This window comes from Natator depressus, chromosome 3 (assembly GCF_965152275.1).
Source record: "Natator depressus isolate rNatDep1 chromosome 3, rNatDep2.hap1, whole genome shotgun sequence".
Lineage (NCBI taxonomy): Eukaryota > Metazoa > Chordata > Testudines > Cheloniidae > Natator > Natator depressus.
The window spans coordinates 147,167,056-147,191,470 of NC_134236.1; the positions used below are offsets into that span (position 1 = coordinate 147,167,056).

The window sequence follows — 24,415 nt, forward strand, 5'->3', positions numbered from 1 at the left end:
GTCGACTTTTCATTAGTGAATGAGAGATAATAGATCGGGTGCAGATAGGTCGTGAATGGCCTTGGAAGTAATGACAAGTAACTTATGTTTGATATGACAGAGAAGAGAGAGCCACTGAAGGGATGCAAGGAAAGGGGTGCCATGGTCAAAGTGATGGGCTAGGAAAATGATCTTTGCAGTAACATCCTGAATGGATAAGACTGTATTTGTGACGGCCAGAGAAAAGGATGTCACAGTAATCAGGACACGAGATGAGAGCCTGGACAAAGGTTTTAGCTGGATGGATCAATCAATCGAAAGGTCATATTTTAGAGATGTTACACAGAAAGAATCTTCAAGACTTAGACACAGCCTGGAAATGAGGACTTAGAAAGAGGTTCAAAGCAAAGATGATACCCAGGTTACGGGCCTGAGTGACAGGTAGAATGATAGTGTTGTCCACAGTATTATTATATTATGCTTCTGCTTTTTATATAAATGTACATATTTCTCAAGAACCACCAATATTTAAAAAAAGTATAATCAAAGAATTCCCCTGCTGAATTGACATTTTAAACCACTTGAGAAGATGGTTACAGACGGAAATGACAGATTTCTAGCATGACTGTGACAGCATCTTAAGCCATGTGTCATATGATGAACCTTGAGACTGCACAATTATACTGAAGTAACCTTCACATTGAATACATTCTGCCTGAATTGCTTCTCCTCCTCTCCATCTTCAAACTATGACCTCCTTATTTTCAGATCTGTTTCCACTTTAGAAACTTTACTGGTATCCATTTACTATTTTCTTTCCATGAGCCTATGCATTCTCAGTATGTCTTTCCTCCCCAAAGTAATCTGACTAGATATTCTTCCCGCCTTAATCTCCAAACCCTGAATCATTTCAGGAGCTTTTCCATCACATTTTTTCCAATTTCAATAATAGTCCTTCCCTTATTCAATAAACAGAACAATCCACAATATTCTAATTCAGATGTAATTAGGGCTGACATTTGGCACAATTCCTCTTTCAAATCTCTACATTATATTTACTTGTTTCACAGACTTTGCTTGTTGTTTGATCACACACATTGGTTTTACTGCATTACTCACTGTGACCCCAATGTCTCTTTTTCCTGGACTTTCTTCTAAATCTAATCCAAAACATTTCACATGTAAACAAAGCCAAGTCACGCAAATAACAATCCAGGGCCAGAATGTTGTGATATCTTTAAAATCATGCAAAACAGAAAAGGGTGAATCATTTAAGTGTTTTAGTTGAACAAGTATTTTGTTGCTAAGAGGTGCTCAATTGGTCCCCACTCTTAGGCCTGTCTACACAGTGGGGTGCTGCGCTCTACAGGGTGTGATTTCTAAAGCACAATAACATGCTGAGCATTAGTTGGTCCATGTAGACGTTGCTGGTGTCCAAATGTTCTCTAGTGCATTTTAACATAGTGCTGTTTGCCTCAAGCTTTCTTCAACCAGTTTTCACATATATCTTGAAGAGAACTGATCCTTTTGGCTTGCTGTATTTGAGGGATCGTGTGTCCACCATAACCTTCTGGGATCTGTCTGTTCTATTTTGATGCATTTTTACTGTGTAATATCTGAAATGATTTCCTCTACTTTTTCACCCAGAGCTCATTGCAACATCATGTGGATAGCACGAGGGTGAATATGGGGGAAAAACCATTCAGCATACTTAGTCCTGCCATGAGTGCAGGGGACTGGACTAGATGACCTCTCAAGGTCCCTTCCAGTCTTATGATTCTATGACTAATATGGACATGCTAAACTGTCTCTGCTTAAACCAGTTCAGTTACAAACTGTTCCCCAAAGCCTGTGGTCTTGATTTTTCTACAATCTACTGTGTAATGCTAATTGATGACAGATCTACTGTGTACTACTGTGTTCTGCTAACTGATGACAGATCCTCTTAACTTTAGTATATAAAAAAAAAAAGAAACTCAAGGCATATCTTAGCATTAAGTAAAGAATGAAACACTAAGGAGATTAATATTAGTACCAATATATATTACCAGAAAATGTCATGGTTGATTTATTATATTTATTATATTACAATATACCCTAACTTTGGCTGATACTAAGGCCCACCCAGAAGCTGCTCTTGGTGCAGCAGGCAGTGGTCTGTCTTCTGAGCAGGAACATTTGACACAGTTATCAATCAAACTATGGGGCCACTTAAAGGTCTTATTTCCTTAACTTCAAGAACTGAATGGGATACGGCCATTTCCTCTCAGGAACCACCTCTATATCTCTCTCCTGTCCCACCACATCTGCTACGCTCACAGTGGGGTCTTAGGCTGACAAAGCTCAGGTTTGAACTTGTGACGCTCTAGGACATTAAGGCATTTTCAGTGGAAGGTCTGTAACTGTGGAAGTTGCTTCTACAGGAGATCAGAGAATATGTATGGGTTTTATTGCCACAACCTGGTCTACACTGGAGAAATTAAACCAGTTGAAGTCTCTAGAGTAGTTATAGAACGCGTTGTGTCCACATACCAACGCACTCCAAATGGTCAACAAAGGATCTAATAGTCAGTTAGAACAGACTTTCTTCAGCAGGTGTAACAGGTTCAGACCGTACTAGTTTAATAGTACTGTGGCTGAAGACAAGTTGAAACTTACCCTCCTTCTGCTACTGACCCACAATGCACTGGTGGTCTTGCAGAATCCCCAGGTTCCAGAGTACACTGCTTTTAGAAGCAGAACCAGAAATCCAGAATCCCGAGTCACTGAGACCAACATTATTTAGGGCAGCACAAATGTGGAGACGTGGGGCAAAACTTTGCAGCATGTAAGGTCTGAGGCCTTTTTCTGCAGCCACATTAGGACAGCAGCAGCCATGAGCTAAGAAGCAGAAAGTCACATCCCCACATTCCATGTAAATCGCATCAAAACAACGTAACATCGGGCTGTTAAGAAGGCGCTCCTGTTGTAAGTGCCGACCATCACCAGATAAAGAAACAGATCTTAAGATGCTGAAAGAAAACTTTGTTTGATAGCATTCTGTCTGGCAAGGAATCACTCATCAACAGATGTGACTGTGAAATCTATATTTCTTTATTGTTTGCCTTTATGGTCCCCACTTCTCTATTGTTTAGCTGTATGGTTTCTGTCTGTTACATAACTAATTTTGCAAGATTTATATCAGTTAAGGTGGTGGGGTCTGATTGGTTAAAGAACTGTTTCGTAATGGGCTAGGATTGGTGGAAAATACTGTTTTGTAGCACTTTGATTACGGTACAGCTAAGCAGGACTCAAGTTTAACTATATAAACGGGGGTCCAAAAGGAAGTTCTTTGGAAATTAACTCCAGGACATAGTCCAAGATCAGAGCTGCCAGACTTCAACAGCCTGTCAGCTATATCGTGCAGAAGATGGAGGAGCCCCGGATGACCTGATCCCTGACTGGCCACTAAGAAAAGTTCATCTGCCTTATTGGGAGTGATGAGCATTGTATGCTTAGCGTGTGTATTCTGTTTTGGTAACTGTTAATAAATAGAGGTTAAGGATATTACTCTGTAAGGCTCTTTCACCGGTATAAGGCTCTGCAAACCCACTCTAAGCCTTAGGGTGGGTACTTAAATTAACCAGGTTATGCCCTGAGCTCTATGGGTGGCCCTGAGCTCTAGGAACTGGGTAAGGATAGGTGCCTAGGAATTGGGAAAGGGTGAGGGTGCCTAAATTAACTGGGTTACGCCTTGAGCCCACAGAAGGGTAAAGTTGGGGTGCCCTGGACTGTGTGGGTAACAAGAATGGCTAGTGTGGACACACGGAACAGTTTGAGCTTAAGTTAGTGTAATACAATTAGATGAATTACAAATGGGTCAACTCTTTGGCATAAACCAGACTCTTTAGAGCAAGCTTTAGGAAGCTTCCCAAACAACCATTTTGTAAGATATTTCACACAGATGCAATCAACTATTGTAATAAACTGGCTTAAAAAGAAAGGAGGAGGGTTTCACCTTCAAGAGGTAAAGTGGTGTAGCTTTATTACCATAGTGCATTTGGACACAGTGATGAGTGCCAAAGAGAGGACAACAATCACAACAGAAACTTGTTGTCACTTTCGGTACTCACCTCATTGGTAACTGGTAACACTGATGATGCAAAATCACAGTATTTCAGTGCATTACTTCTATGGCCAAGATCTTTGTAGCACTGAAAGAAAAAAAACTGTGTAAAAACTAACCAGGCCCTCTATAATACCAGACTCTATGAATTATATATATATATTTTTTTAAAGTAAACTGTTTTAGTTACCTTTGCCAAAAACACATAATTGTATTTGGAATATCCAGGATGCATTTCTTCAGCCTGGATAATAAAATACAGGAAACAACAGAAATACAAATATAGCGTGATGAGACTAATGTGATCAAGATTCAATTTCCAATAAAGCACAAAGCTTCCTCAAAGATTTAGGCTGGGTCCCTTCTGTCTGAATCATCTCATACCAATGCTCCATAATCCCTTTAGCACTGTTTAAAAAAATATACATGTAACATTCTTATGGTTAACATGCAAAAGCTGGAAAAGTAGTTTTTTGAGACTTTGCTCAAGTCCTGGGGCTTCTGTCTCTTAAACGCTTGTAAAAGGATAAAGAAAATGCATCACCCCAGGTACAAAATCAACAGCGTTCACCCATTCATACCAGGTGGAAGATAATTTTTTTTCAGAAAGTGGTATTTTACTCTGCTGTCAAATAACCAAGAAACCATTGCTCACTCTAGGCAAGTGAGCAAGAACTATGCACAGTTGCTTTAACGATTTTTTTCACCCTTCCCCTCTTCTCCTTCCCTCTTTTATCTGTGTCTCCACCCTCTTCTTCACCCTCTCTCCGGGAAGGTTCAAGATGTCTTTAAAATATATTTGGGAGCATCTGACTCCCCTAATGCTAACTTTGTTGTAAGAGCTCTGGATAGACTCCTCTGATGCCCTGCAGAGTTGGATACATGTATTCAAAAAAACTTATTTCAGCACGAGCCACAGATATTACCCCTTTTTGAATATACAAGAGATGTGCAAATCTTAATGATGATTGAACACTTTACAAAATAATTGGTAACCATGAGGACAGTAGTTATGAAGTATCTCAGCGGAATTTACTACTGCTGCTATTTCTTAGGCCAAAACATTCGCTGTTATTGGTGGTGCTGCGGAAAAAAAAATGCACACACATTTATCATCAGGCTTTAGACAGGTGCGGAAGATCACTTAAAACTACCGTTAGTTACTTTACAACACTGGAGCCTGAGCCAAAGTCCACTGATGTCAATGGGAGTTTTTCCACTGACTTAGTGGAAAGTGACCCTTAAATAGAATAAACATTGGTTATATAGGCAGGGTGGTAGTGTAGATGTAGATACGTATTGTCCAACAATACAGGAATTTGTGTTTATTTTTAAACAAAGTAGGGACATGAAAAAAGCAAGCTTGATATTGAGGAAAAATGTGTTTGTCCAATAAATCTGAAAAATAGCTCAAGAAGGGGATGGAGACCTAAGTCCTGAGGTAAGTGGGATACAGGGAGGAAACACAAAGAGGAGGATGCAACAGGGGAGGTCTCCTGATTCATACTGAGAAAGCAGGGCAATCAGCTAGTTACCTTAGGTGCCTGTACACAAACACAAGAAGCCTGTGAAACCAGCAGGAAGAAATGGAAGTCCTGGCACAGTCAAGGAACTAGGATGGGATTGGAACAACAGAGACTTGGTGGGGTAACTCACATGACTGGAGCACCATCATGGATGGGTATAAACTGTTCAGGAAGGACAGGCGGGGGAGAAAAGGTGGAGGAGTTGCACTGTATGTAAGAGAGCAGTCTGATTGCTCAGAGCTCCAGTATGAAACTGGAGAAAAGCCCGTTGAGTCTCTTTGGGTTAAGTTTAGAGGTGAGTGCAACAAGGGTGATGTTGTGGTGGGCATCTGCTATAGACCACTAGAGCAAGAGGATGAGGTAGACGAGGCTTTCTTTGGACAACTACCTAACAGAAGTTTCCAGATCACAGGCCCTGGTTTTCATGGGGGACTTCAATCACCTGGACATCTGCTGGGAGAGCAATACAGCAGTGCACAGACAATCCAGGAAGTTTTTGGAGAGTGTTGGGGACACCTTCCTGGTGCAAGTACTGGAGGAACCAACTAGGGACCATGCTCCTCTTGACCTGCTGCTCACAAACAGAGAAGAATTAGTAGGGGAAGTAGAAGAAGGTGGCAACCTGGGCAGCAGTGACCATGAGATAGTAGAGTTCAGGATCCTGACAAAAGGAAGAAAGGAGAGCAGCAGAAAATGGACCCTGGACTTCAGAAAAGCAGACTGACTCCCTCAGGGAACTAATGGGCAGGATCCCCTGGGAGGCTAACATGAGGCGGAAAGGAACCCAGGAGAGCTGGCTGTATTTTAAAGAAGCCTTATTGAGGGCAAAGGAACAAACCACCCCAATGTGCAGAAAGAATAGCAAATATGGCAGGTGACCAGGTTGGCTTAACAGAGAACTCTTTGGTGAGCTTAAACACACAAAGGAAGCTTACAAGAAGTGGAAACTTGGACAGATGACTAGGAGGAGTATAAAAATATTGCTTGAACATGCAGGGGTGTAATCAGGAAGGCCAAAGCACAATTGGAGTTGCAGCTAGCAAGGGATGTGAAGGGTAACAAGAAGAGTTTCTATAGGTATGTTAGCAACAAGAAGGTGGTCAGGGAAAGCGTGGGACCCTTACTGAATGGGGGAGCAACCTAGTGACAGATGATGTGGAAAAAGCTGAAGTACTCCATGCTTTTTTTTGCCTCTGTCTTCACAGACAAGGTCAGCTCCCAGACTGATGCACTGGGCAACACAGTATGGGGAGGAGGTGAGCAGCCCTCGGTGGTGAAAGAACAGGTTAAGGACTATTTAGAAAAGCTGGACAGGCACAAGTCCATGGGGCCTGATGCAATGCATCCAAGGGTGCAGAGGGAGTTGGCTGATGTGATTGCATAGCTATTGGCCATTATCTTTGAAAACTCATGGCGATCAGGGGAGGTCCCAGACGATTGGAAAAGGGCAAATATAGTGCCCATCTTTAAAAAAGGGAAGAAGGAGAATCCAGGGAACTACAGACTGGTCAGCCTCACCTCAGTTCCTGGAAATATCACAGTGCAGGTCCTCAAGGAATCCATTTTGAAGCACTTGGAGGAGAGGAAAGTGATCAGCTACAGTCAACATGGATTCACCAAAGGGCAAGTCATGCCTGACCAACCTGATTGCCTTCTATGATGAGATAGCTGGCTCTGTGGATATGGGGAAAGTTGATTCCTTGACTTTAGCAAACCTTTTGATACGGAGTCCCACAGTATTCTTGCCAGCAAGTTAAAGAAGTATGGATTGGATGAATGGACTATAAGGTGGATAGAAAGCTGGCTAGATCGTCAGGCTCAATGGGTAGTGATCAATGGCTTGATGTCTAACTGGCAGCCGGTATCAAGCAGACTGCCCTGGGGTCAATTTTGTTCCATATCTTCATTAATGATCTGGATGATGAGATGGATTGCACCTTCAGCAAGTTCGTGGATGACACTAAGCTGGGGGAGAGGTAGAACCTCCTGGAGGGTAGGGATAGGGATCAGAGTGACCTAGACAAATTGGAGGATTGGGCCAAAAGAAATCTGATGAGGTTCAACAAGACAAGTGCAGAGTCCTGCACTTAGGACGGAAGAATCCCATGCACTTCTATAGCCTGGGGTACGTCTACAGTACGAAATTATTTCGAATTTATTCTATTCGAATTTTCGGAAGCGATTTTATACATTCAGTCTTCTGTGTCCCCACTAAAGCCCGTGAATTGGGCGGAGTGCGTCCACAGTATCGAGGCTAGCATCGAATGTCGGAGTGGTGCACTGTGGGTAGCTATCCCACGGTTCCCGCCGTCCCCGCCACCCATTGGAATTCTGGGTTAAGCTCCCAGTGCATGATGGGGCAAAAACATTCTCTCAGGTGTTTCTGGGTGTGTGTCATCCGTCGCTCCTCCCCTCGTGAAAGCTACGGCAGACAATCGTTTTGCACCTTTTTGGCGTGCAGATGCCATACTGCTTTCAGTCACCGCTGCTCTCCTGCTACTATGAATCCACCTCACATTTCCTCTCGTCATCTCTTGTATCTACTCATTCTCTTCCTCATCGAACACTTCCGCTGCCAACTCTGCTTGGCCATTGTGAACCAAGCAGCACAGCTTCCGCCGCCAACTCTGCTCTCCTGCTCTTGCCGCGCTACCAAGCTTCTCCTTGTTGTCTGTCCTGGGCTCCCGCATCCGTGAAAGCTACAGAAGACAACCTTTTCCCGCCTTTTTATGGCTATTGTGAACCGAACAGCACCTCTTCCGCTGCCACTCTGCTCTCCTACATTTCGCACCCTTTTTCCAAGATTACCCATGCAGGCGACATAGCCTTGGAGCCCGCTCAGATCTCTGCTGCAGTTTTGACCATTGTAAATACCTCGCGCATTATCCAGCAATATGTGCAGTGCCTGCAAAATCAGGTGAGGAAGCGATGACAGCGTGATTACTATACTGATGAGGACATGGACACAGATGTTCCTAGAAGCACGGCATGTGGCAATTGGGAGATCATGGTGGTGTTGGGCCAGGTTCATGCCATGGAACGCCGATTCTGGGCCCGGGAAACAAGCACAGACTGGTATGGGATGATTCCCAGTGGCTGTGAAATTTTCCTATGCGTAGGGCCACTTTCATGGAACTTTGTGACTTGCTGTCCCCTGCCCTGAAGCGCAAAGACACCAAAATGAGAGCAGCCCTCACAGTTGAGGAGCGAGTGGCCATAGCCCTGCAGAAGCTTGCAACAACCGTCAGTTGGGAATCAGTTTGGAGTGGGGAAATCTACTGTGGGGGCTGCTGTGATCCAAGTAGTCAACACAATCATGGACCAGCTGCTATCAAGGGTAGTGACTCTGGGAAATGTGCAGGTCATAGTGGATGGCTTTGCTGCAATGGGGTTCCCTAACTGTGGTGAGGCGATAGACGGAACGTATATCCCTATCTTGGGACCGGACCAACTTGGCAGCCAGTACGTAAACCGCAAGGGGTACTTCTCAATGGTGCTGCAAGCACTGATGGATCACAAGGGACGTTTCACCAACATCAACGTGGGATGGCCAGGAAAGGTGCATGACGCTCACATCTTCAGGAACTCTGGTCTGTTTGAACAGCTGCAGGAAGGGACTTACCTCCCAGACCAGAAAATTACTGTTGGGGATGTTGAAATGCCTATAGTTATCCTCGGGGACCCAGCCTACCCCTTAATGCCATGGCTCATGAAGCCGTACACAGGCAGCCTGGACAGTAGTAAGGAGCAGTTCAACTATAGGCTGAGCAAGTGCAGAATGTGCGTTTGGACGTTTGAAAGCACGCTGGCGCAATTTACTGACTCGGTTAGATCTCAGCACAACCATTATTCCCATTGTAATTGCTGCTTGTTGTGTGCTCCACAATATCTGTGAGAGTAAGGGGGAGACGTTTCTGGCGGGGTGGGAGGTTGAGGCAACTTGCCTGCTGGCCAGTTTTGCATAGCCAGTCAACAGGGCTATTAGAAGAGCGCAGCAGGGCATGCTGCACATCAGAGAAGCTTTGAAAACCAGTTTCATGACTGGCCAGGCTATGGTGTGACAGTTGTGTTTGTTTCTCAAAGTTACCCGCCCCCGAGCTAGACTGTGGAGTGGGGGGGGAGTATTAGGTTAGGGGGGTGGAGGAGGAGGGAAGGACAAGTCCAGAAAGCAAATCAAAATTTCGGATATGCCAGCTTTCTGCTGCTTGTGCAATCCTCTGGGGTTGACTGTGTGGATCCCTGTAGCCTTCCCCCGCCCCCATGTTCTTGGGCGTCTGGGTGAGGAAGCTATGGAACTTGGGGAGGAGGGAGGGCAGTTATACAGGGGCTGCAGCGGCAGTCTGTGGTCTTGCTGCCTTTACTGCATTAGATCCACCATACAGCAGAGCATGTCAGTTTGCTCCCCCATGAGCTTGACCATAGCATCCTGCCTGCTCTCATGGCGTGCGTCCCTCCTCTCTTAGTATTAATTGTTTGCCTCCACGCATTCAGCTGGGCCCTATCAGTGTGGGGGGGACTGCATGAGCTCGGCAAACATGTCGTCCCAAGTTCGTTTTTTCCCGCCTTCTAATCTGGACCAGCCTCTGGGACGGAGTAGATAGGGGCCACGTTGAAACATTTGCACCTGCAAGAGGAGAAAAAGGGAGGATAGTATCTTTTAAAAGATACATTTTAGAGAACAAAGAGGACACTCTTTCTCAGTGAAACAGGCAATTCATAGTACACAGCACATGTTCTTTCTGCACACTCTTATACTGAAGTGACTGCCACTTTGGTGTGAGTAAGCCATCACATGCGACCGGGCAACAGAATTCAGCTTGCAGGCAGCCATGGTAAGCCCTAGGGGCACACGGGGTTCTGCTTCTTCCACATTCATTTCAATGCTTTCAAACTGCCAGGCTCTCTGGGATGATCGCTTCACACAACACCCTTCCTCCTCCCCCCCCCCCCCCGCCGCCATGTGGCTCCGATGAGGTTCTGAGCAGGGATGAGCGAGCCCTTTAAACTAAACACGAACACCCCAGCGCAGCTGGGTTTCCCCCCACCCCATGGCTCCGATCAAGCTCTCACTCACCAGAAGTGTCTTCTCCAGGGTCATGGTCCTTGGGAGTGAGGGGAGGCTATTGTCTCCAGCGTTAAGAATAGTTCCTAGACGGGGGAAAACTGATTTCCCACTTGCTACCTGTGCACTGTCCTCCTCCTCCAAAAACTCATCCTCCTGGCTCCGTGTTACTCACCCCTTGCAGGTGTCCACGAACAGTGGTGGGGTAGTGGTGGCGTCACCCCCCATAACTGCATGCAGCTCACGGTAGAAGCAGCATGTATGGGGCTGTGACCCAGAGCGCCTGTTCACCTCCCTGGTTTTTTGGTACGCTTGCCTGAGCTCCTTGATTTTTGTACGACGTTGCTCTGTGTCCCTGGAGTAGCCTCTTTCCGTCATGGCCCTGGAGACTTTAGCGTACGTATTTGCGTTCCTTTTTTTGGAACATAGTTCTGCCATAACAGATTTGTCTCCCCAACATGCGATGAGATCCAGTACCTCCCGTTTGGACCATGCTGGAGCTCGTTTGCGAATCTGGGACTGAGTGGTCGCCTGTGCTGGTGGACTCTGCACGGTCGCCTGTGCTGGTGGTGACCAAACAGGAAATTCAAAAGTTCCTGGGGCTTTTACGGCCTACCTGGCTAGTGCATTGGAGTTGAGAGAGTTGTCCATAGCGGTCACAAGGGAGCATTCTGGGATAGCTCCCGGAGGCCAATAACGTCGAATTGCGTCCACAGTACCTGTAACCCGGAACTGCGATCTCGATTTTAGCGCTACTCCACTTGCCGAGGTGGAGTACAGAAATCGGATTAAAGAGCCCTTTAAAATCGAAAAAAATTGGTTTGCTCGTGTGAACGGAATCAGTTTTATTTCGAAGTAACTCGGCTAATTCTGAAATAACCGCATACTGTAGACCAGGCCTGGGAATTACAGTGGACGAGAAGCTGTATATGGGTCAGTGTGCCCTTGTTTCCAAGCAGGCTAATGGCATATTGGGCTGCATTAGTAGGAGCATTGCCAGCAGATCGAGGGAAGTGATTATTCCCCTGTTTTCAGCATTGGTGAGGCCACATCTGGAGTACTGCGTCCAGTTTTTGGTCCCCCACTACAGAAAGGATGCAGACAAATTGGAGAGAGTCCAGCGGAGGGCAACAAAAATGATTAGGGGGCTGGGGCACATGACTTACGCGGAGAGGCTGAGGGAACTGGGGTTAGTCAGTCTGCAGAAGAGAAGAATGAGGGGGGAATTTGATAGCAGCCTTCAACTACCTGAAAGAGGGTTCCAAAGAGGATGGAGCTAGGCTGTTCTCAGTGGTGGCAGATGACAGAACAAGGAGCAACGGTCTCAAGTTGCAGTGAGGAAGGTCTCGGTTGGATATTAGGAAACATTATTTCAGTAGGAGGGTGGCAAAGCACGGGAAGGCTTACCTAGGGAGGTGGTGGAATCTCCATCCTTAGAGGTTTTTAAGTCCTGGCTTGACAAAGCCCTGGCTGAGATGATTGAATTGGGGTTGGTCCTGCTTTGAGGAGGGGGTTGGACTAGATGACCTCCTGAGGTCTCTTCCAACCTAATCTATGATTCTAAGGAATCACATTTATGAAAATTTACCCTTTTGAATTTGTTAACTGGTTTATACTTATCAGCTGCAGAAATAGCAGTAACTGATAAAAGTTGCCCAATGGCAGCTTTAACGCGTGCACACACAGTTTTCTTAAAATTGTGAATTCAAAGACAAATGCACAGGAACATGCTTCTATGTGATGGAGCCATCCATTTTGCTTCATATTACGTGCACTCAGTATTTACTCATCTCCCACACAAGGAAGAATGTCCCACTGAAAGCTACAGAATGCAAAGTTTAGATTAGAAAGAGGAAACTGCCACAGTGTCAGAGTTTTCCATTGAAATTGCATAAAAATCTTCCTCACTTATGCAAGTCCCTTAAAAAATGGGCTTAACATAAAAGTTATTCACTACGATTACTTTTGTCTTGAAGGCATCCGTAGCTTTGACATGAAATCTGACAGCAATTAACCTGGGAGGTTACTGAAATTTTTAAAAAGAGAATAAATAAGTGGTGCTACTCACTCTACCCCATACTAACTTTTTAAAAAAAAAAGTATTGCAGAAATGTGATAGAACCTTGAATTTATAGCTGCTACACTGATCTCTTGAAAACAGTCACACAGAGTATTTGGTAAATAGCTACTCAGAAAAACTGTTGGATAGGATCTACCTTAAGGAAATTCTGCAAAGCTTCCTGTACTGTTGAAGTTGGTGGAGTCCCAAAAAGAGTAGCAGCTACTTTCTTCTCAATCCAAGACAACTGTGCTACCTATAATAAAATCAGAGAAGGAAAATATACTTAAGGCTTATTTTTCAGTTGTGGAGCAAAATATTGCCTTGTATTACTGTATAGTTATACAATTTGGTGTGCAAAGGAACACCCAAAGGAGTCTTTAATAAAATATTTTTGCTTCACTACCCCAAAGAGTATACACACACTGAATATTTGACATAATTTAAAGGGTTTTTTAATAAATACACTACACACATCATGAGAAATTCAGTGCAAAATACTGGTTAAACCGACATGAGATTATCACTACCCACATCAGTTTTATAATGTCTGAGTTAGAGGGTATAGAAAAATAGATGGTATAGCTTGATAGCCCATCTACTGAACGTTTCTGACCATTAGAGGCAGTTGTTGATATGGTCGTTATGTGGGTAGCTAATGCTCTTCTAAGACAAGTTCATTTTTTGTGTAGTGGTGTGACACAGATATCACTAAGTAGGTGTCCAGCTGTCCGCTTGAATTCTGACCAATAGCACATGCCAAGGAGCCTCTAACTTCCCAGGATTACAGGCTGGTGTAAAGGGACCTTCTGGAGTTTTCTTCATTCTGTGTTGCCATTGTCACACTACACTATATACTGTATGCCATTTCCTTCCCATATATATATATCTAGGCATACTCCAACAGTCACATGAAAGGATTCTTGAGAGTGAGTGGGTTACTGCCATAATATTTTTAGTTCCACCACCTAACCCAATGAACCAGAGACTCTAAATCCCTAATCAAAGCAGGAACAGCAAAGAGATGACAATACAACAGTGGTTCTTGAACTTTTGTACTGGTGACCCCTTTCACATAGCAAGTCTCTGAGTGCAACCCCCCCCTTATCAATTAAACACTTTAAAATATATTTAACACCATTATAAATGCTGGAGGCAAAGCGGGGCTTGGGGTGGAGGCTGACAGCTCATGACTCGCCATGTAATAACCTTGTGACTCCCCGAGTTTTCCCCTGGTTTTCTCAAATGGGATGCCACTTCACTGAGTGGAGGAACTACCTGTTTTCCCCCAACTAATGTCTGGAGGAAAACTAGTGCTTCTGGAGAAGAAAAGCAGGATGATTCTCCTGCACATCTGTACTTTAACCGTACACCTGATGCTTACTGAAATTGACTAGGACTCACAAGGCATATGCCCAAGAAGTTAGGCACTACGATTCCTTGGCAACTGCTGGCATGACGTACATAGATGGGCCAGAGAAGAGGGGATGCAGCCAAAGAATGAAGAGATGTGAGGAATTCATGTGAGAACCAGGAGCTGGAAAATGTGGTGAGCCAACCCAGTCTCAGCTTAGACAGAGCGTCACATTGTAACCAAAGACTTGGGCCTTTAAAATTCATATCTCTTCTGCCACAGTACTGATGACTGGTGGTGAATGAGAAGGGGATGGAGAGCTTCAGAACCCTCAAACCCTTACTTAGTTGCTCCTCTGCTCTTTGCTGCTGCGGTCAGCTATTATCCACCAGATTTTGAAAGCTGATAGCTTTCCATTAAAAAAAAGAATCTATCCAGAACTAACTATCATAACATATGCCTAGCCACTGCCATCCACTACAATTTTTTAATTTTCACGGGATGTGAATATTTTAATATTTCTTATGATAAACTGTTCTATAAAATATGCCATTGCAAAGTATTAATTTAGCCAGCATACAACAGTAAAGTGTATACAGACTATTTTGTTGTCTGACCTCAATCATTTTGGCCAAGTTTGAGTAGCATTGCATGGAGACAAAGCAATCTGGCCAAGTCTTGCTGGTCTTCTGGCAAAAGCCAGTTCCTGAGGAATGATTTCATCAGTTAGTCTTTCACTTGAAACCACTAAAAATAATATTCTGAAGATAAACAATATTAAGAAGTAACTTTAGCTATGTTCATTATCTTTCTCCCTCCCAATGCCTCTTTCAAAGACCTGGTTTCGAGAGACATATTCTTTGACAAGCTCACTATTTCCTGTTCATTAAAACTTGTTTCACCCCTTCAATGCATAGTGCCAATATTGTGCTACTAAGTGCAGCCTGTGAGTTAAAACATACAAATGTAAGCTAGTGTGTAGATAAAATGATTCCTCCTCCTCATGCTGCACTTTTCACCTGCTCTTTATTTTCTAAAACTCATTGCGTGGGACAGGGAAGTTGCAGCAGAGTTTAAAAGAATATATTGCTTTCTTCAAGCCAATCCATTGCCGCAATGATCTTCGCTCTCTTGGAATGGGAGGAAGTTATTACTGATATCTTTAGGTCCATCTGATCCAGGTGCAGTGAACCCATTAGTAGGGTAGGAGAGAAAAAGGAAGGGAGAGAAACTGCTCATATTGAACCTCTCTGGACCACCCAAAATTCTAGAGTTATACACACAGACATACTACATAGATACAATCACTACACACACACTCCCCTAATATGATTCAATAGTGAAGGGACTTCCAAGTTTTTCCACGGTGGAATTTATAATTAGCTGCTTTAATTCTGCAACCTGAAATTTAAATACAAGTTTTGTCTGGCGGTTGTCTTGTTTTCTTACTAGATTTAATCAGAATTACTTTACTGGGGTCTGGTCTTGTATTTTGGCTGACTTGGGTGTGCGTTTGCACTGCTCAGACTAAAATAAATAGCTTTGCTCTGCATTTTTTATATTAAAAAGAAACACTAATTTAAAGCAACACAGTTATCTTCATTTTAAAAGTATGCATGGGCAATATTTCAGTTTTTAATAATATTTAATGTGCACATGGTTTGGTACTATTATTATGGATAATACATAAGCATCCTACTGGCTTCTACAGAGCTTTAAGCATTCAGATTTATACTCTAACCGCTTCCCCTATGCAAAGAGAATCCCCACCCATCCTATTGGAGCTGCTCTCCATCCCCTTTGTGTCATGGAAGTGGTGCAAAAATAAAAGGAACAATGTTGGCCCAGAATGTGTATTATTTTTTAAAAGGTGTTTCAGGGCTATAATGATGCCAAGAAAGAATTGTATTGGAGCTGTTGAATTCAAATTTATTCCAGTTTAAAAAAACCCCTTTAATTACGATGTTCAGGGTTATCCCAAAGAGTGTGAGATAGCTGGGGAGGCCTGTACAAGAGGGGTTTCAGAAAGACTAGGTGAAATGTGGACCCTCTCAATGTCCGTGGCAAAATTCCCTTGACTTCAGTTGGGCCAGGATTTCACCCACTATCTGCTTCCTGGGCTCAGAACCACAGGTTCCTCCTGGGAGTGGAGAGCAGAGCAGGACGTGGCTGATATCACAGGAACACAGTAAAGGAAGAACAAGCCATCTGCAGGCCTTTGATTGACTTTTGAACCTTCCTTAGGTTAGTATTTTTGAAGCTAGCCCATGGCTCTAACTTAATAGCTTGAAGCTACCCTGACGGCATTGCAAAGGGCAAGGGAGGAAGCATTATGGTCTCATTTCAGAAGAAACATTAGGTTCTTGTCACCGGGATCCTTGAGGGTGCCTGTCCCTTCTACTGGGACAGTGGGTTTATTAGCATCTTACAAATGGGGGAATCCCCTTTGAGATCTCTGGAGAATTTTGATGCTCTCCCTCTTTGAACTTTATACACGTTCTGGCATAACCTGGTGATGCTCCTCTTTTTGTGGGGTCTTTCCATTCAGAGTCCATTATACTTTCTGGAAATCAGATATTGAAAACAAGGCATCATCCCAGGATTTTATTGTTTCCTGATGTCCCTTGGAGGAATAGAATCCATACTACCATCAGGATCAATTTTGAAGGATGAACAATTAGCTTTTGGAGGGTGTCTTAAAAAAGCCTGCTTTCCCCACTGGAGTCTGTCATACTCCTGGGAGTCTGAAGAAGACGACCATTCTCTACCATCTGAGGATGAGGGGGGTTTGGTCTTTTCCCTTTCCCGTGCTTCTTTTTGAAAAAGGTACTTAGAGGAGACAGCCCAAGGAGTCATCAACTCCCAGATTAACCCTACTAATGTTGAAGGGGGAGAGGTCACCAAGATATCCCACCTACTGCCAAAAGAGGGGAACAATCAGATGACACCTCCAGAAACCATGGAGGGGGAAGGGGACTGGCAGCTGAGTCTCTCTGTTGCTGCCAGGGAGGAAAGAAAGCTACCCCATAGGCTGCTGCCAGAGGCAGTGGCTGCCAAAAATCTCATACAAAATCCTGCTATTGGAGGATGGGGAGCAGACTTCAATTCTCTACTGGAGATTTTAAGGCTACATGAGAAGTTCCTAGCAGCCTCCCTTTCTCCCAGGATCCAGCAGTACCAGAACTTATTGCTATCAGCTAATTAACAAAATGCAAATTGTGTCCATTCAAAGTCTTTTTCAAATACCGGGAATCTACTATCAAGGACACAAACCCATTCAATCTGAAAATTCAGCCTGGAAGAGACTTGCATCCCTAAAGAATTCCCTCCCTCAGTGCTTCCTTGGTAATAGCTAACTAAAACACACAAAACAATTGTTCTCAATAAAACCTTCCAATCCATCCAATTTTAGCAAAAATATTACTGTCACCTACTTAAATATCATGAGAGGTTCTTTTTGTTTTTAAGTATATTAACATGGAATTGAATTAAGTAATTGTATAATGTCTCAGGACTTTTGGCAGAAATTAAGTAACTGGACAGCAGCCTTGTTGTAAACTATCAGCTTCCAACGCAAATACTTTCATGTTTGCCGTGTAAGAGTTGAGAAATGCCATAATAGTCTGCATATGTACCTACCCATTTATCCAGCACAAACTCCTTAGGCTTTTCACTTACCAGTGAATGAGAGGAAGAGAATTACAAAGAATATGGTATAAGTAATTGGGTCAAATTGATTCCTTGTGTAACATCACTGAAATCACCTGAGTTACACCAACGGTGAGTCTGGCAATTGTGAGTAATTCACAAAAAGAAAACTCAAGAGAGTCGACTTTTAACATTTAAGTGGCCTTTATTAGAGGCCTTGGTGCAGTTTCACTGGTATGTTTTGGCTGTTCTGTATCACTCCTGTGATACAAAGCAGCCATAACTCCATCTCAGCCAGACACTTAGGTCAGATTTACAGCTCCTTTACATTAACTGGAGCAATGAAAAACTTTATTATAAAAAAAGCCATGTATTTGTTTGTATAACTTTCAAGAAAATCTAACAAAGCTACAGTACTAAGATGGGATGTCTGCCTCACCTGGGGCCTGAAAGAGCTAATGTGGGCTGGGAAGGCCAGTTATGTTCTTGGATGCACCGGGAGGAAGAGCCAGATTTAATGAAACATGAGTGCCAGCTGGGAAGGAGCTGTGTGGTTACTAAAAGTCAGGAAGTTAAAAGCAGAAAAGGGGCTGCAGGGAGAATCGATAATCAGTCTCTGAAAATAGAGAGGTGGGGAGGAGGAAGCCCTGGGATCCTAGCCAGAGTAGGAGAAGGCTGGGAAGACAAGTTGGGAGCAGGAGAAGGAAAAACTCCTGGACTGTAGGCCAAAGAGAAGGGCAGGACTGGGTGAGGACTTTGAAAAGGGAGGTAAGCCCTAAAACAGGGGCCAGGCTAGGAAAGCTGTGCTATAGAAGAAGTACCAGACTAAATGGGGGGAAAAAAAAAAAAAAACCAATAGAGGGGCTTGCAGAAAGGAGCTTGTACCTAACCACCCATGCTTCCTCTCCAAATCTTAGTTACCATTGATATGTGTAAATAATAAAACAAAATGCAAAACAAGGGGCTTTGAATAGCAGTATGTGGTATAGTTAACACGTGGGAGAACGATGGGCAACAAGGACAGTCTGTATTAATAACCAGGCACATAGAAATGATTTCATGACAAGTACATAGCAATGCTTTGTTTACAGTTTCAAAGTTTCCACTTCAATAAACGTGTCATTTCTCTCAGATTTCAGTTACACTATTCCATTGTAAACACATTATCATTTTTCAGCACATTCAAATCAACTGTTAGGCATAGAAAACAACTTACTGAATAGCACCATCTTCCATTTAGGTAATATAAAAAGGGATCTTGAGGCTTAAGTTCAATTGCTTTGTCTAGATGCTCCTGTCAGAAATAAGTTCAAAAGAAAGAAAATGGGATATTCATTTCTGGTTGGGAGTTGCCTTCAAACTTTAAAACTGCATTGCAAAATCAGTGCAAATTTATTTAAATTCTCTTTTGTGACTGCTTTTGCTACAGTTCAAATGATCTGTAAATATTTTACCTGGCAATACCCTTGCTTACAGAAGAAAACCACAAACACAATTATTTAACAACTCTGCACATAACGTACCATAACATTGCATTTAGAATATGACCTAACAACACTGAAGTTCAAACAAACAGCTGAAAGAGCTTTAAAACAAACAAACAAACAAACAAAACAAGAGACTGATGTACTCCAAACCTACTAAACTTTGGTTTTATCCCTATTGGGAATTAGAAAAGTATAGTGCATCAACCCCATGCGAACACTCCTATTTTGCTTCCTAGATACTGTATGCTTGAACTAATGATCAACCACTGAAGTGTAACCTTCTCTGGTGTGGAACATGGCACCACATAACCTTTTGTATTTAGAAGCAGGACCTGGTTTTCTGAGAGGTGGATAATGTGAAAATACATCCACAACAGGTAGTCAGAAACCTAGAATTAATTGGACATAGGACAGGAATTGAACCACAGACCTAACTTTTCCATTGAAATGTGACTTGAAGTACAGCTCCTGTGCCCGCACCCCGCAGTTCTGGAGATAAAATGGCTCTGAATTAAACAATACAAAGGATAATAAAAATCAAATGAGATGTTTTCTTCCAAACCCACCTTTCCCCTCCTCCCTCCATTTTCAGGTCTCATTTTTGAGGCGAATTATTTCTGCATAATCAGTATTTCAAGAATAAGGAATAAGGAGTTCTTTCCAACCCTGATTTATCATTTGCCTCTCAACATAACTCAATTGTCAGATACTTTAGGTTTCACTTTTCCTACATCTCTATTTTTTTTTAACTAAGCCAATCACTAAAATAGTGGTATTATAACTTCTCATCTGAACCACTCAAATGATTGTATTCTTGCAGATCTGAGAGCTCCCTATTTCAATTTTTTTGGCAAACTATTCACATATATACTACTCTTTCAATCTATTTTTCCCTGTAATTCCCATGTTTCTATATTATTCATGTGATTTCAGAAGTTACCTCTGAAGAGGAGAATCTTGCTGAAAATTGTACTGTTAACATTTGAGACTCTTCTTAAACTCACTCCTTTTATAACTGCAAAAATTGCTTCTTAATTATATGACTTCTTGTAATTATATATGGCTCATGATCAATCCATTTTCCTCAATTCTCGCCCTTTGCTGTGTGTCCAGATATTCTAGGCTTTACTCACTTGATACTGTTAGAGTGGAATGCTCTCTAAAATGAGATGTGTACTATATTGATAGTAAACAATATGCTTTTTTACATCCCATCTTAAATTACACCTTTCAATTTAGATAATTGCTAACAATTTTACTTAATTATGGAAGCATTTTCATCGATATAAACTGCCTTATTTGGCATAGGTGTTTATTAGTTGTGCTTTTTTTTTCCTGTTCTTTTTGTTATTTACTGTGTAATGTAAAATGCCCTGATACTGCTGAATAGTGCTATATAAGAGACAATTCTGCTACCCTTGCTCTTGTTGAATAGCAGCACAAGTTTATCAGCCTTCTATTTCTGGGTCTCATTCATTCATTGGGACTACTTGTGCAGCAAGGTGGTATGCAACATGGATCGTATAGGTGTGTGTGGGCCTCAATAAATAACATGTACAATATAATAGCAGATGGCAAAACTTCTCCTTAGACACCTTTAAGTTACAACTAAAATTTTAAGCTTTCTGTGGCAGAGACTTAGCTCCTTCTTTTTGTTTTATAAAGTGTGATGTACATCTATGGTGCCATGTAATAGATAAAAATTAAAAACATCAAAAGAAACCTTAAAAACTGGAGCTACAAAGGAAATAACACAAAGACACTGGGCACTGATTGGTGTAGCTAATAGAAGCAGGGATGCTAGCCACGGCATTCTTTTGCCAGTATCCTAGGGGCCAGGATTTCAAGAAGCAGGCTGAGGGTCTCTGGGGGGGGGTGTAATCTGCTGCTGTAGAGGAGATGCTGGAAAGACGTTGAAATACAGGCTTGGGGGAGCAGAGATGAGTCAGGAGAAAAAGGCAGATTTATGAGTCACCCATGTAAAGATGATAATTGAAGCCATCTGTGTGTATGAGAATCCCTGGGAAAGATGTAAAGCTAGAAAAGGAGGATAAGGACAAAGCCCCCGGCAAGACCTTCCCCCATGTTACAATGCTAAGTGACATGGCCCAAATTTCTGAATGTGAAATATACATGTATCTGCAAATGGAAAACATTAAACAAAATTATCTCTTCCCCAGGGTGACATGAAGCAACACCAATCACTGTAGGAAACTGCTGCATTTAGTGCTAAACTTGTTTCAATTTTCTATTTTTTTTTCTTTAATTACAACAGCAGAATCACTTTTCCCCACTTTACTTAGGTCAAGGAATAAAGCAAAAAAATCTTGGCATTGATATAGGAAGTCATATTTAAATCTTTGTAGTTTGAAAGCTAATGGACAATATGTGGTAGGAGCACATACAAATAATTTCTTAACCATAACACTGGCATTGAAACATACCCTAAGGCTAAGTTAGTTTGCTGAAAAAACCTCCCTTTTATACTATCGGGGAAAGTAAATTAAGAAGAGTTGCTAATGAAACTACCAAAAAACATACCTTAAAGAGACAGCCATTCTTGATTTTGTTTTGTATACTGTCAAACTCAGACATATAGCCACACATAATTGCAAACCTGGGGGGGGGGGGGGGAAGAAAGGGGGAAACAAAGCAGCAAAAATAAAGTTCACACATTTATGATCATTTTAGTCAAACCCCTTTAAACCAAATTATAAAATATTTCCATAATTACCTCATACATTGCTAGACTATTCCTGAAGATTTACTGGCTGGCCCAAAATTTAATGTGAGTTGTGCATATTTGGAAAATAGAAAAACATGATAAACTGGCAGCAAAAAAGTTGCCAGACCCTGAGAAAGTATAACTGATTTAGTCCATCAATGGGGTTTGAACCAGGGACCCTCCTTCAGAGCTGAAAGTATGAGTTTCCACTACTTAAGTCAAAGGACTAAGGATAACATTTTTAAAAGTACCAAGTGACTCAGGCACCAAAGTGCCAATTACAAAAGTGACCTAGGCACTTAGGAGCCTAAATCCATTGACTTTCTCCTGAGTGTCTAGGTCACTTCCCCCCCACCCTCCCAACTGGAATTAGGCACTTCTGAACATTTTTACCCTTTATTATAGTTGACAGCTAGAACCCAAACTAATTAATCTTATGTGGACCAGCCACGAGAGGTGGAGAAAGATCCACAGTCTCTTAATATGGATTACATAAGCAGCACACATATATCCTGGCATACAGAGAAGGGTGAAAGTTGCCACAGATGAGGTTGTCGAGCTTGAAAAAGGAGCCCAGCTCGCTATACATAGAAAACAGCATTATCATATCCTGTCTTTCAGAACTTGGAGCCAGCAGTGAATCTGCTGGAGCAAATCATTTCACCTCAATGGTGGAACAATCAGTATACACAGTACCACAACTAAGCAGCACCAAGTAGATTAGCTGAACCCTATGTTGTGTCAGTGATATGTCAAGAATGCCAGTGGGGGTGACAAGACAGGCCCCAGACAGCACCCAGGAAGGAAACCCAGGATGTCCACAAGCAAAGACAAATACTCACCTAATAGATAGCATGGAAATACTGAGCTTGTGATCATACCAAGGTGTGCTCAGGGGCATGGACTTAGGGCAAGGTGGGCAGCCAGCATGAGTTGCAATTATTTTAACTGCACGAATTGACCATGAGATATTAACACCATCCCCATCTGCAAACACCTATCCTCACATCAAGCTGCTACTGATAATATACCTGAGAGGCGAATAAGGCCAGCAGGACCACACACATTTGATAGGAATGTAACTGCAGAAATTGGCAGCTGTGATTGAAAGAGTACTAGATTGGCTCTCAAATCACATGGTTGCATCATTCATGTATTCACAGGCTAGCAAGATTCACAGAAATAGTTCATTAATTATTACAAGAATGCAATGATTGTCACATCAGTTACATGGTGCAGGAGAGGTTTGATAGGGATGTTAGAAACATGAGTGAAAGCAAAGGATAAAACTGATAGTTCATGGCATGCAGAGCTCACAGAAGATCTTGTACGTACATCTTCTGTATAAACGACTTTCACAGATTCTGTTTGTCTGGCACATGCAGGAAAGCACACAGAAGTAGAAGATGCAGCTACACAGAGACTAGTCTATGACATTGTATTTGAGAAACTGTATGTGATCATGTAATTAAAGACTGTACCAGCCTGCATATTCATGAAGGATAGGTCCGTCAATGGCTATTAGCCAGGACAGCCAGGGATGCAACACCATGCTCTGAGTGTCCCTAGCCTCTGTGTGCCAGAAGCTGGGAGTGGATGACAAGAGATGGATCACTCAATGATTGCCTGTTCTGTTCATTCCCTCTGAAGCACCTGGCATGGGCCACTGTCAGAAGACACGATACTGGGAAAGACGGACCATTGGTCTGACCCAGTATGGCCGTTCTTATGTACAAGGGAGAAGAGTGTTAAGAGTGTGCACAATCTTAATTCCCATTTCTTGACTTGTGAATGCTACCTTAACTTTCTCTTGAGGTAGATTCTGTTATGGAAATGTATATAAATAGATTACACTGTACTCGATGATGTAGCACTGGGTATAACCAGAGTATTCTCAGCTAAAGGTGGGGCTCTTTGTGATGTGCTTACACTCACGAGTGAACAATCAGACTATAAACAGACACTTCAAATCTTATGTATTTTATTTATGGCTTTTTCTGCTATAACTGAGTTAAGCAATGTTTTCACTCTTTGCTGCTGCCTAGCTTTTTAGAAGTTTTTCAAATATCTTAGTCGCTTTTCAGAATGTCTCATCTCCCTTTTACCCATTCCTCCATGTTCGTTAGTTGTTCTGGCGTTTCTAATATTCTTTGTCTAGTTAATTTTTAAATTTCCTAAAATGTGTGTTCCGTTACAGCAAACCACACAATGCTGCTCTTTCCTTGATTCCAAGCCTAGTCACCTACTGACTTCTATCACATTCCTCCCCTCTCAGTGCATCTTAGGACCTGTTACCTTAATTATTTAAAAATAATAATAAATTTCACAAAGAAAATTCACACCTATTTTAAAAAAAAACACCCTATCATATCTTGGTTTTTTTCTCCTCCCTGTTTCAATATGAGCCCATGATCAATTGTTGGAGGTAAGCAGCATTTTAACAGGGCAGCCATGAGGTCCCAGTTGAGCT

At 42.5% G+C, this 24,415-nt stretch overlaps 1 protein-coding gene across 3 annotated transcripts in view; it reads right to left on the reverse strand.

The window, feature by feature from the left end:
• The window catches only part of RMDN2 (regulator of microtubule dynamics 2), an 88,413-nt gene that overhangs the window by 33,021 nt on the left and 30,977 nt on the right, over positions 1-24,415 (reverse strand). For all 3 annotated transcript variants that reach the window (XR_012638879.1, XM_074949009.1, XM_074949010.1), the window contains exons 6-10: positions 21,762-21,837; positions 18,950-19,027; positions 12,889-12,987; positions 4,275-4,328; positions 4,092-4,172 (exon numbers count right to left, since the gene is read on the reverse strand). Coding sequence is in view for 2 of the 3 variants with exons in the window: in XM_074949009.1 (XP_074805110.1) it covers positions 4,092-4,172; positions 4,275-4,328; positions 12,889-12,987; positions 18,950-19,027; positions 21,762-21,837 (388 nt within the window). In the remaining variant the exon portion in view is untranslated. The remainder of the gene's footprint in view (positions 1-4,091; positions 4,173-4,274; positions 4,329-12,888; positions 12,988-18,949; positions 19,028-21,761; positions 21,838-24,415) is intronic.